Raw genomic sequence first — 12,440 nt, forward strand, 5'->3', positions numbered from 1 at the left:
TCCCCCAGTTCCTCAGGGGGGCCCTGAATATATATGTATTTTTGTTGTTGTTGTTTCTGTAATTTATATTTTTATTATCCTATAGCTTGTTTATTTTTTTATTTTTTTCCCCCATTTTTCTACTCATACACCCATAAACTAGACAAAGGGGAGTGTGATCCACATGGCTTTCCCAATCACATTGTCACCCCTCATAAGCTACATTTTTATACAATCGTCTTTAAGTTTCATGGGCTCTGGGCATATATATATATATATTTTTTATTTTTATTTTTTATTTTTTATTTTATTTTATTTTTTATTTTTTTTTTATTAAATTCAGTTTTATTGAAATACATTCACACACCATACAATCATCCATGATATACAGTCCACTGTCCACAGTATGATAACATAGTTATGCGTTCATCACCACAATCTATCTCTGAACATTTTCCTTACATCAGAAAGAACCAGAACAAGAATAAAAAATAAAAGTGAAAAAAGAACACCCAAATCATCCCCCCATCCCACCCCATTTGTCCTTTAGTTTTTATCCCCATTCCTCCACTCATCCATACACTAGCTAAAGGGGGTGTGATCCACAAGGTCTTCACAATCACACTGTCACCCCTTGTAATCTACATTATTATATAATTGTCTTCAGGAGTCCAGACTGCTGGGTTGGAGTTTGGTAGTTTCAGGTATTTACTTCTAGCTATTCCAATACATTAAAGCCTAAGAGGTGTTATCTATATAGTGCATAAGAATGTCCACCAGAGTGACCTCTCGACTCCATTTGGAATCTCTCAGCCACTGAAACTATTTCGTCTCATTTTGCATCCCCCTTTTGGTCAAGAAGATACTCTCAGTCCCACGATGCCGGGTCCACATTCATCCCCGGGAGTCATACTCTGCGTTGCCAGGGAGATTTACACCCCTGGGAGTCGGGTCCCACGTAGGGGGGAGGGCAGCGAGTTCACCTGTCGAGATGGCTCAGTTAGAGAGAAAGAGGGCCACATCTGAGCAACAAAGAGGTACTCAGGGGGAGACTCTTAGGCACCATTACATACAACTTTAGACTCTCCTTTGTGGTAATGAGCTTCATAAGGGCAAGTCCCATGCTCGAGGGCTCAGCACATCAAACCGCCAGTCCCAATGTTTGTGACAACATCAACACCAGTCCAGGTGAGGATGTCCAACACATCCGCACCTTCCCCCAGATCCTCGGGGCTGGGGAGGGGGAGGCTGTAAATATATTTTTTATTATCTGGGCATATATATTTTTATTTTCTGCCCAAATTACTTTGGGATGTGTTGCTATTTCACACTAACCTGTGCAAACCTACCATATCTCACTATTCAAAGTTCCATGTAGTTACGGTAGTTTGAACAAACTGACTGTAGAAGTTCTGACTTCCTTTTAAGCCCATGTCTTCCTCTTCTCTCCCAGGAGGGAAATGGAATTGGTGAAAAGCGCATATGAAAAATACCTTTTCCTGCTTGATATGGTTGGCCCTGTTTCTCTAGTATCTGGAGAGAGATTCTATTTCCCTTGCCTCTTCTTGTTGACTCAACCTTTTATAAAAGCATACTAGTATTTCTCAGCGTCCAAAAACATTTTACCAAGGAAGTGAAGTTTAATTCCAGCATTTGGGGATGATGTTTCTTTGTCAAGGATACATCTCAATTCTATTAAAGTTTTTTCACTGCCCCCCCCCCCATTAGACGCATTTAAACTGAATCTCTGTTCCAAGGAACCTGAGCCCCTCTGTCAGTGGGCAGTCTCCTATACCTTTAGGAACTCCTTTAGGTCTTAGGCTCTTACCTTTTGTCTAAAAATAGGTATTTAAGAACAGTTGTCCCTGTAACGACACTTGGGAGGTCAAGCACAGAGCAATGGAAGGTAAAGTACAGGAGAGAGAAAAGCATGCAATAAATCCTTTATCCAGGCTGACATTTCTTAAGACTATCAAGTCTTGGGAGTCCTGAAACTCACCATGTTCCCCATGTGCCTTGCCCTGTCCTGGGTGCCGGAGGGACAAGCCCTGCTCCCTATCCTTGGGGAACCCATGGTCTGGTGTGTAAGATGGACTTGCCCAGTGGACACTTAGGTCCTGGTAAACCCTGGGTGGTGCCATCTGCACCAAAGCACTCAGGGCACATGCAAGAGGACACGCTGACATGCTGGGAGAGGCTGTGGGGCTGGAGGGTCCTGGGGTGGGGGGGGGGGGGATACTGGAGCTGGATTTTGCTGGGGCAGTTGAGAGCAGGTGCAAGAGCATGGTAGCACCATGCCACAGGCCTGGTCCTGGCCTGGCATATTCTGGCCAGCCTGTGTCTGCTCTTGGCTTCACTGTGGTTAGCCTCACTCCTGGGCTCTGGGGGAGCAGCCTGGTGTGCCACCTCAGCTCCCAGCATAGCCACGGCCTGCCTGGCTTGTGAATGTGGGGCTGCACTTCTGTAGGTCTGAGATGTGTCTGCCTCCACTGTTTTCTGTTCCCTGTTGCTAGACTACCTGATGGGTTCCTGGCCTGGGGGCCTGGGTGCAACAAGGAGTGTCTCAGGCTGGAGCCGAATGAGAGCTGAGTTGGTAAGGGAGGGAGCTCTGGCTCGTCCGGGAATGCTTCCTCTCCTGGAAGTGGGGTAGACCATCTCAAAGGCCCCTTTCAAACGTGCCAGGTTAGTGGGGCTCTAGAAATAGAAGATCCCGTCCCTGGCTTAAAGGCATTTGTGGTCTGGTAGGGAAGCCAGGCAAATGACCAAATGGCAGCCGTGCAGAGGGAGTTCGTGCAGTGATGTGGCAGGGAGCATGCACAGAAGGGCGTCCAACCTGGTGGGGGTGGGAGTCAGGAAAGCCTTTTTTGAGTGGATGATGATTGAACTGGGTCTTGAGTCATAAGTTAGAGCTTGCAAACAGGATGAGTAGAAAGGACATTCCAGAAGGAATGACGTGCAGTGGCATGGATTACAGAGGACTAGGTGTACTCCAAGAATGGCCAGTGGTTTGGTGTTACCAGAGCGAAGGGCCCACGTGGGGCAGTGATGAGAGAAAAGGAAGCAGATCCCAGAGGGGCCTTGTCTGCCAGCTGAAGGCGACTGGACTGCAGCCTCTGGGTGGTGGGGAGGCACTGATGGAATTTCAGCAGGGGAGTGACCTCATCGGGTTTGTCTTGGAGAAAGATTGCTCTGCCTGCGGGCTGGAGGATGAGAAGGAAAGATGTAGGGCCAGAGATAGGGAGGGGAGCAGCGAAGAGGCTGCTAAAATCACCCAGGAAGGAAAGAGCGAGCTAGGCAAAGGCAGGGATGACGGGGATGGGGAACAGGACTGATTGGGGAGAGAGTCGGTGTGCAGTCGAAAAGGAGGGGACTAGACTTGGATCTGGGGGAAGGAAGAAGGGATCCAAGGCAATGCTCAGGTTTGAACGTTTGTTTCGATGATGGGGACCCTTGCCACTGTGCAGGAGAGAGTGAACGCAAGAGGAGCTACTCGGGCCGTGCCAGGGTGGGTCTGTTTTGAACAAGCTGGGTTTGTAGTGTCTCTGGGACATCCAAGGGCTGGTGCTCTTAGGTAGTTGGGTTGTAGGAGTCTGGGCTGCAGTGAGAGCCCTTTCAGAGTACAAGATGAGCTAGGAAGAAAGTAGAAGGTGAGAATTGAAGAGTGCACATAACAAGAGGTTGGGGAAGACCCAGGCGAGGAATGATGTTTTGAAGTCAAGGGAGAGGAGAAGTCCGAGGAGGTAAGCTATTGGCAGCACTGGAGGCTGCCAAGCCGGGGAGTGAAAACGACTCCAGAGTTCATCGTTGAATTTGGCAACTAGGAGGTCATTGGTGGGCCTCAGGAGAGCAATCCCAGGAGCTTGGGGAGGCAGAGACTTGACTAGCAGGTTGAGGAGTGGGTGGCAGGCGAGAGAGGATGAGGGACTGGAGCGTGGTTGGCGCTTCTAGGCGAGGGTCAGCTGGGAGGAAGAGATGACTGCAGGACGAGCGTGCTGGAGGGGAAGGAGCTCCCTGCGGCCCGGGTGGAGGAGCACCCCTCGCGGGAAGAGAGAGCCCACGGGATGGCGTCACAGTTCAACCGGTTGGGGCTGGGAAATGGAGGGAGTTGGCCCTGGAGGCAGCTCTTCTCCAAAATGAGGGTGATGGAGGTGACCTGAGGCGGGGGTCTGGGGGCAAGTGGGGAGTGTTTGGACCTAGGAGAAAAGAGGGAGCGAGGCAGGGCCCTCAGAAGGCTGGCTGGCTAGTGTGGGGGCCGGTAGATCAGGGCTGGGGCTTTGGGCAAGCCTGGCTAGGGTTTGTGTGTATGGGCCTGCCCGGTCTTGGAAAACCTTGCTCTCCAGAGCTGGGGGAGGGCTAGGAGGGCAAGAGAGGGAGCTGTTGTGTCAGCCCCTCCCCGGGCCCGGCGTCTGGGCAGCTGCGGTTACCACCACAGTTACTTACCAGCCCCGCTGGAACACCGCCCGGGTCACCCGCCCGCCCAGCCCTTGGACCCGTGGGCCCCACCTCTGCCTGCCTGGTTCCTGTGGTGTCCTCTAGGCCCCGTCTGACCGCCAGGTGGCACACGTGCCCCATTCCCCCCTCCCCTGCCCACAGCTGAGAGGAAGGAGCCGCGCCTCAGCCTCCCTTCCCTGGGCTCAGGAGCACTTGGTTCTGGGGAATTCAGGTTTAGTCAGACTTGCCTTCCTTCCTGGGCCCCACCAGTGACTTCCAGCTAGGCCGGCATGAGTCAAGCTTATTTTTAATCTGTGGCTTCTGGGGCAGTTGGTAGTTCCTCCACCTCCAGGGCTTCGGCCCAGTGGGTGGCAGGCTGGTGGGCAGGCTGAAGCAGGGAAACCTGAGCCCTAGGCCACGAGGTCCCTGGGCCGCTAATTTTAGAGAGCACATGTCATTGGAAACTCTCCTCTCCTGCCAGGAATCGACTGCCTGGCTCTTGCCATGCTGCCGGGGCCCCAGTGCCTCTCCCCAAATCCCAAAGGCCTGCCGTCTCCATCGGCACTGCCCCCAAAGGGGCTTGGCCGGGGCCACCAGCGACTGATCTGCTGGCGCCAAGAAGTATAGTGCACTTCCTTGTTTCTTTGGCCCACCTTTGGCTGAGCGGCAGGCATAGCTGTCCAGTCATGGTGGGCAGGCCTGGAAGGGACCGAGTTAGAAGGGCAAGGGTAGGGGGGCAGGCAGTTGAGCGCTACTTTGTCTCTTCTGCCCCAGCACTTTGCTTTTGAAACATTTGGGAATGGCATAGATTGTTTTTTCCTTCCTCCCTAGTCATCCTCCATGTAACTTTTGCCTTAGTCTGAAAATTACTACTGGACTGGGTTTGCCTCACCAACCCAATGTCCTTTTCCTAGGTGTGTGGGGAAAAAAGCATCCCCTGCCTGAGTCTGGCTGTTCGAATGAGCTGTGCTGTTATCAAGGACGGAAGGGAGTCCTTTCCCTCCTCTCCCATCCTGTCGGCTCCCATCGCAGAGCAAGCATGGGTTTCAGGAAAGGGATTAGGCCACTCCATCTGCTTGGGGACCAGAACCTGCCCCTAGCTGTCACCTGTTTGCCTCTCTGGGCTGGTTTAGGCATGAAATGTGCTCCTGTGTCCTGGTTCTCCTTTTTCTGTACCCTCTAGCCCACAGAGACCTCAATTTGGACTGCGTTACATAACAGACATGTTCTGGCAGCTGCCTCTACAAATGTGTTGAGGAAGGGGGTTGGGTAGAGAACAGTAGTCATTTCTCTCTCTCTTTCACATTGGAACCTGGTGAGTGGCTCCCTTTGAATTTAGAAAGCTCAAGCTTCGAAGTCAGACAGACCTGAGTGTGCAGCGCAGCCATGTCAGTTTTCTGGCTGTTGACCTTGGACAAGTTGCTTGACCCTGTTGAGCCTCACCTTCTCCCTGTAAACTGGGGACAGCAATAGTGCTATATTGTTTTATATAGATATATAATACGGTATGACGTGGCATCATAAGGTAGCTGTGAGGATTCAGTCTGGCACGTTGTAAGGGCCCAGGATGTGCCAGCTGCTCTTGTTATTTTACCAAGGCAGGCCCGGCCTTGCAGGTGAGAAGGCAGCATGTGGCTTCTCTGATGTGACGGGGAAGGAGTGGGATGGTTCTGGTGCTCTGGGATTTTGTGTGGTAGCTGGGCCTGGCCCTGCATGGCCTGGCAGCCTTTACCCACAAGTGCCTGCTTTGGTCCTTCACTCAGGCACTGTCCTGTGCTTTCCCCAGTGTGGAGGGCAGCCGTTTGGTGGCAGAGGACATCTCCTGGAGCACCACCTTCCCCTTCTTGTTGCCAGAAACAGGCATCTGGCTTGGCTGCCCTGGTGCTGATTTAGGAGGGCAGGTCCAGGTTGGAGATAGGCATGGGGCGGAGAGCAACCAAGAAAGGTTAGTGCCAGCAACTTTATGCTTTCTCTCTCACTTCTTTCTTTTTGTAAATGCTTGCAGCCTGCTGAGACGCCTAGTGACTCTTATCTCCCAGCAGGCCACGCTGCTGGCCTCCAACGAAGCCTTTAAAAAGCAAGCCGAGAGTGCTAGCGAAGCGGCCAAGAAATACATGGAAGAGAATGACCTGCTCAAGAAGGTGAGTTTTCTCTTCCCCGTCACAGCCACAGAGTGTCCTCAGACACTCACATGTTGTGTGAGTGACTTGCTTCATGGGCCACAGCAGCAGGGCCTTGGGTGGCTCTCTCCACACCGCGCTCCTCTTGGCTGGGAAATGCACCCGTGGCCATCCTCACACAACTCCCGTGCTCTGAAAAGCCGGAGGGGGAGTTGGTGGGAGAACAAAGGGGAAGTTGTCAGTGGGGAAGGTGTGTCACCGTGTGTGCCTCTGTGGGGAGAGGGAGGGCAGGGCTGGAGGCTGTGGAGGGGCATGCAGTGACTCAGCCACCTTCGTCTAACTCACAAGGACTTGGTGTGGAACGTGGCCTTTGTGCTGTCTTGTCTCACTCCTCCCAGTCGGGACTCTTCCCTGATCAGAGGGCTCCCTAGTGAACCCTGCCCTGTGCTGGGCACTGCAGGCAAGGTAGAAGAGGAGGAGGAAAAAGATGTCCCTGGTTCTCGGGGAGATTTGTGGTCAGCCAGGGTTGTGGGGCGGGTTCTAGAAGGCTTGTCAGAGGAGATGAGGCTGAGCCAAGCGCTGCAGGCGCTGGGTGGGTTTGGCTCTGTGGTGCGCCTCATGGGCAGGCTGGAACTGGAGGGGGACTGGGTTCTGGAGCTGGGGAGAGGAGGGGACGGGATGTATTGGTTAGGCTGGGCAGAGAGGGTGCCCAGGTGATGGCAAATGGAGTCATCTTTGTGGACTGGTCAACTCGGAGGAACTGGTGCACCCCTGCTGGGGAGGAGGGAGGCCGAGGCAGGAGGAAGGCACAGGTGGGACAGGTGGCCTGGCTGGCCCTGGCCTTCCCCTCAGCAGGCAGCCAAGCCCTGGCCTTTGACCGGTGGCTTAGAACAAGCAGTGGCCCAGTTCTGTGCTGACATTTCTGAAGGGGCAGGTGCCCAGGGCAACTTGAGGGACACCTCTCCTTCCCTCTTGAGTAACTCCGGCCCTTGGATCTTTTCCTAGGAAACTGGTGTTGACAGAGACAAGTTGGATGTTAGGCAAGCTGAGGTGAAGGTGGAGGAAGAGAACAGGAGCTTGAAGGCTGATATGAAGAAGCTGAAGGAGGAGTTGGCCATCAGCAAGCAGAGTGAGAGTTGTCCCTGTGCCCCCCCCCCCCCCCCCCCAGAATCCCGGAGCGGCCGGCGCTGCCACTCTGGTGCTAGAATGTTAATAACAAACCTCACATGCCATGTGGAAGGGAAACTGACCCTACTTAGCTCAAGAGCTGGGTGAAAACAAACAAGTAGCACCCTGCTGCTCCCAGCCCACTGATTGGGGCTGAGTGGCGTTAGCAGGGCTGCAGCAGCCTGTGCTCTGTGATGGTGTCCTGTGGGGATTTTCCTGTCAGGAGCAGATGGGCACAGGGCACCTGGATGCCTTGGAGCTGAGGAGAAGAGGAGCGTTCAGGAAGGAAGTGGACGGGAACTTGTGCTATTTGTTCTTTGTGTGTGTGTCTGTGTATGTGCGTGTGTGTTTTAATCTAAACCAGCTGTGAACTGGCCTCCCTAATTCTTTCCTTCCACATCTAAAGACTAAGCATGGAGCCTTGCAGGCCAACCTTCGGGCTGGGGAATGGCCAGGTCTTCCCTCGAGCCATGGGCTTTGGCCACGACGGTTCTCTGCACAGGTTTCAGTGTCACAGAGCCTTGCTTTGAGATGGGCCTTCTCTCTCGGCCTCCCAGGCTCACCCCTCAAATTCTTGGTGTTTTCCTGTGCCTTCCCCAAAGTTATCCCCTGCAGAGAACCACTCGGGTTTCCTCCTCTGTGGGCGAGGTGATCCTTTGTGGGGTTTTTTCTTTCCGCCTTCATCCAATATTTTTGATAAGCTAAAAGCAGCTGGCAGAACTTTATTTAGAGACATGGTCTCCTATGTCACTGGAGACAGAGAAAGTCAGCAAGTGGGCTTCCTCTCCTTCATTCTGATCTTCCCTGTCACCTTTCTTCATCATTTGCTTCGTTTCCAGAATTAGAGCGAGCAGAGAACGAGGCTCTGGCCATGCGGAAGCAGTCCGAAGGCCTGACCAAGGAGTACGATCGCCTGCTGGAGGAGCATGCCAAGCTGCAGGTCAGTGCGCCGCTGTGGCCGGGCCTGGTACTGCCCTCCCAGCCCCCAGCCCATTTGGGTGGGTCTTCCAAGGACCGCGTCAGTGGAGTGATTGGGGCAACCCCCTTGGATGCCAGGAAGGCTTAGCGAGGGAGAGATTGAACCTGATGACCTTCCTGCTATGGGCAGCTAAAGAGGCATGGGCATCCAGGTGGCACTTGAGCTCCTTTCTCCTCCCTTTTTCATCCTCAGTCACTGTTGAGTCTGAGCCTAAAGAGAACAGCCTTCCAAGCAGTGAGTCTGGGTCCAGTGGCCCAAACTTTCCTCAAGGGCAGGAGGGGTGTGGGTGGGGCAGTAGAGGCTGGCCCTTACCGGGATTGCCTGGTGCCTGTGGCCTGAGTGCCCTTGGGAGTAGCCTGTGGTTTGGAGCCCCTTACTCCAGTCCAAGTCCAGTGAAGGGACATCATCAGGAGCAGAGATACTCGGCTGAAACGCTGGGACCAGCTGCTGGCCTTTTCTCCCTTTTGGGGTAGGCTGTGATGTGGGGGAAATCCCCTCCCACAGGCCGAGGTGGCCAGAGCCGGAGGGAACTGGGGACAAGGTATCTTAGGTAGCCTTCACCAGGAGATGCTCAGCTGCCACCATGGCCTCCTCCCCAGACCCAGTCAGGGTCTAGGAAGCCAGGGCCTTTGGGAGAGGCAACGATTTTGACAGCCAAGTTGTCTGTCTGCTCACCCCAGATCCCCGGGGAAGGATTGTTCTATTACTTGGTTCTCCCTGTTTTTTTTTTTTTTTTTGCCACCCTTGGGTTCTCAGACTAGCCTGGGAACACCAGGGAACATCTTGCAGCTCAAGTGGTCTTGAGGTTGGGCGTGATTACAGCTTGCCCTTGGTGCTTGGCGGCTGGAGTTTGGGTACCACAGCAGGTGGTGAGGAAGAGCCCAGCCCCAAAGGGGTAATGGTACCCTTTAGCGTGGGGCAAGCCCGCAGGGTTGGGCCCGGGTTTCAAGAGGACCTGCAGGAGGTGCACAGTTGGAAGAGCCTCACTGGGGCGTGAATGGGGATTGAGTGCTGAGCCTGCTGCCGCCAGGTGGGAGTAGGGGGAGTGGGGCCCAAGATAGGGGTGGTCAAGGTGCCGGCTGCTCTAAGGAGCAGAGCGGTAGCAGTGGCTTCCAGCTGGCCCCACCCTGGCTGGGGCGCAGCCACTCAGTTACTGGCCCCTGGCGAGACCCTGGCACTCCTACCCTGGCTGGCAGTGAGGTTTAGGGCTTCACTAGAGTGTGGGTAAGGGCCGATAGGCCCAGTGCGGCCAGGTTTTGGGTGCCATTTAGGGTAGGGTCCCTCGCTCACCTGTATACTTAGCATTTAGGATAAAAAAGGAACTGTGCTTGACCTCTGGGGCGGGTCTAGAGGTCAAAGGGGTGGAGTGGTCCCTGCCAACCTATTGCTTTGGGATTTCTGTCCCTTTCCAGGCGGCGATAGATGGTCCCACGGACAAGAAGGAGGAGTGAGGGGGCATCCTTCCCTCCCCTGCCTGCAGCGGCTCCCACCTGGCACATGCTCGCTGCTCCCTGAGAGCCCAGCCTTCCCTCAGTACTTCAGTTCACTCTCTTCTGCTCCCCCCGATTTCCTCCCACGGCTTGCATTTCTTCATCTTGGTCCCTTCTGCTAAGGGCACCTCTCCACCCTTAGCCAGCATACACTAGGGGTCCTGATGTCCACAAATTCAGTGAGTTCGCTGCCGTCCTGCCATACCCTCAGCTTCCACTTCCTGAGAGCACTGAAGGCAGTTGCAGTCGGGCCTGATGGTTGAGCCCCGGGTTTTTGGCTGTGTTGATGTTGGGGGCTGTGAGGCCCCTGTCTCTGGTCCTGCAGGAGGGTGGGTGAAGCAGGCTGAGTCTTATTTCTTTGTGGGGGGCAATAAAAGTTGTTGTTATGATGCATACACTGTGCTCATGTGTACATGAGGCCCCCGGAGGGCTCTCCTTCCCCCCACCCCTGTCCCTGAGAACAGCACTTTGGCTTCCTCGGGCTTTGGGGTATTTCAGCTTATTCAGCAGCTCCTCAAGGGTCCCCTCCCCGCAAGCTGGGCCAGCCCTGGAGCAAGGGTGCTGTTCCCCAGCCCTGCGCGGCCAGGTTCACACTTGCTCTCCCTGGAGGACCTGCCCTCTCTGCGCCTCCTGCCACTGGAGCTGGGCGAGGCCTCGCTTCATGGCGGCCAGGGGAGTGTCTGTCCTGTCAGTCGCCCTGGGGGTTGGCAGCTGCGGCCCAGAGAGCCTGGGAGACGCGGGGAAGCTGGCAGGGGAGGAGAGGTAGTTCCGGGTGGCAGACTTGCTTTCCATCTTGGGGTTCCTGTTCATCACATTTAGGACAGATAGAACTTGGCCGAGGGCCACCAGTCACTGCCTTCCCCCACCCCCTCTTGAAAGTTTGTAGGATGACCTCTAACTAATGCTGACTGAGAGGAGGCTCGTCCTTGGCAGTGACCTAGAACTAGCCCGGGGCAGAGGGAGGCAGTGGAGGGGAGCTCCACATGGGTTAGGTATCCCCGTGCTGCCGCCAGGCCCCGTGCAGTGACCTTCACAAAGAGGCTTCCGCTCCCAGCATGACCCGCCCTTCACCCACTGCACATTTACTCCTGCCAGGGCTCCCTTCTCTTGTGGCGCCCCGTCCTATCCCACCCTCACACCCGTCGGCCTCATGTGATGAGTGGTGTCTGTGGGTGGGAGCATCTGAGCCATGGCAGGGACATGCCCTCCAGGCTTGCAGGTGACACCCTCTGGTTGCTATGCCAAGGCAGAGGGCTGGTCCCGCTTTTCCAGGAAGTGTTCCCTGATTACCTCAGGCCTCCCTGAGCGCTCTCTTCTCCGGACTTCTGACGGCTAAAGTCCAAACAGTGAGCTTGCTGGGCCTTCCCTCACCTGGCCTTGGGCAGCTTTTCCTGCTAGTCTTCCACCCGCTCCCTTCCCCTCACTGCCCACCAAGCAGCTCCTCTGGGCCAGGCCCCCGTGCTATGTGAAGAGAGAAAAAGGCACAAGGCCCGCTTCTTGCACTCCTGGCTTCATGGGGGTGCAGAACGGTGACAGGGAAACATGCCCTCCAAGCTGACGTGGGGGCCATGGGTAGCAAGGCGAGCGGCCAGCTTAGACTCGGCTGCTCCCGGGGAGCCGAGCCTGGCCCTCCAAACACACCCACGCTTGCCCACTGCCCCTTGAGTGTGACCATTGCCCCTCCAAGCTCCTGATGGCCTCCGCCTTATCTCCACCCCAGGCCGACTGGGGCTGGCTGTGCTCCAAGTGCTCGGCCAACTGTTGAGAGCAGCTCTTTTCTGTCTCTTCCACTGGGCTGTGCACCGCGTGTGGCCAGAGACCATGTCTTCCCGATGTCTGCATCCAGAACAGGAGCCAGCCTGCAGCAGCAGAGGCGCAGTAGCCAATTCCTTCTGTTCCACGAGGGGCGGCTCAAATGTTCTCACCTCTGAAGTTCTCTTTCTGTTTTCTTCCATTTCAGTGTGTTTTGCGTTTTCCCGGTGGTGGTGGTGTGGCAGTGAATTGGAGGGCCTCAGATGCAAGGTGGGGAGGACCATTAGCAGACTTCTGCTGAGGCCATGAAGCCTGAAGGCTAGGAGGCTGGGGGGCTGGGAAGGAGAGAGGTGGGAGTGGAGAAGGGAGGCTGCAGAGGGGGCACCAGACTTGAGGCCCCAATGGGTGCTCTTTGGAAGAGGCCTTGGTTGAGGGCCCTGGGCCCCTGGGAGAGATCTTGATGCCCTTGAGAAGGGCACTGCAGCTAGGGACGTGGGAACCAGCATGCAGGAGGGTTGAAGT

At 55.0% G+C, this 12,440-nt stretch overlaps 1 protein-coding gene across 3 annotated transcripts in view; it reads left to right on the forward strand.

The window, feature by feature from the left end:
* Nucleotides 1-10,559, forward strand: part of BCAP31 (B cell receptor associated protein 31) — a 30,440-nt gene extending 19,881 nt beyond the window's left edge. For all 3 annotated transcript variants that reach the window (XM_037821108.1, XM_037821109.1, XM_037821110.1), the window contains exons 5-8: nt 6,416-6,551; nt 7,536-7,659; nt 8,537-8,637; nt 10,089-10,559. In XM_037821108.1, the coding sequence (XP_037677036.1) occupies nt 6,416-6,551; nt 7,536-7,659; nt 8,537-8,637; nt 10,089-10,127 (400 nt within the window). In that variant the 3' untranslated portion in view covers nt 10,128-10,559. The remainder of the gene's footprint in view (nt 1-6,415; nt 6,552-7,535; nt 7,660-8,536; nt 8,638-10,088) is intronic.
* Nucleotides 10,560-12,440: the final 1,881 nt, after the last annotated feature.

This window comes from Choloepus didactylus, chromosome X, assembly GCF_015220235.1.
Source record: "Choloepus didactylus isolate mChoDid1 chromosome X, mChoDid1.pri, whole genome shotgun sequence".
Lineage (NCBI taxonomy): Eukaryota > Metazoa > Chordata > Mammalia > Pilosa > Megalonychidae > Choloepus > Choloepus didactylus.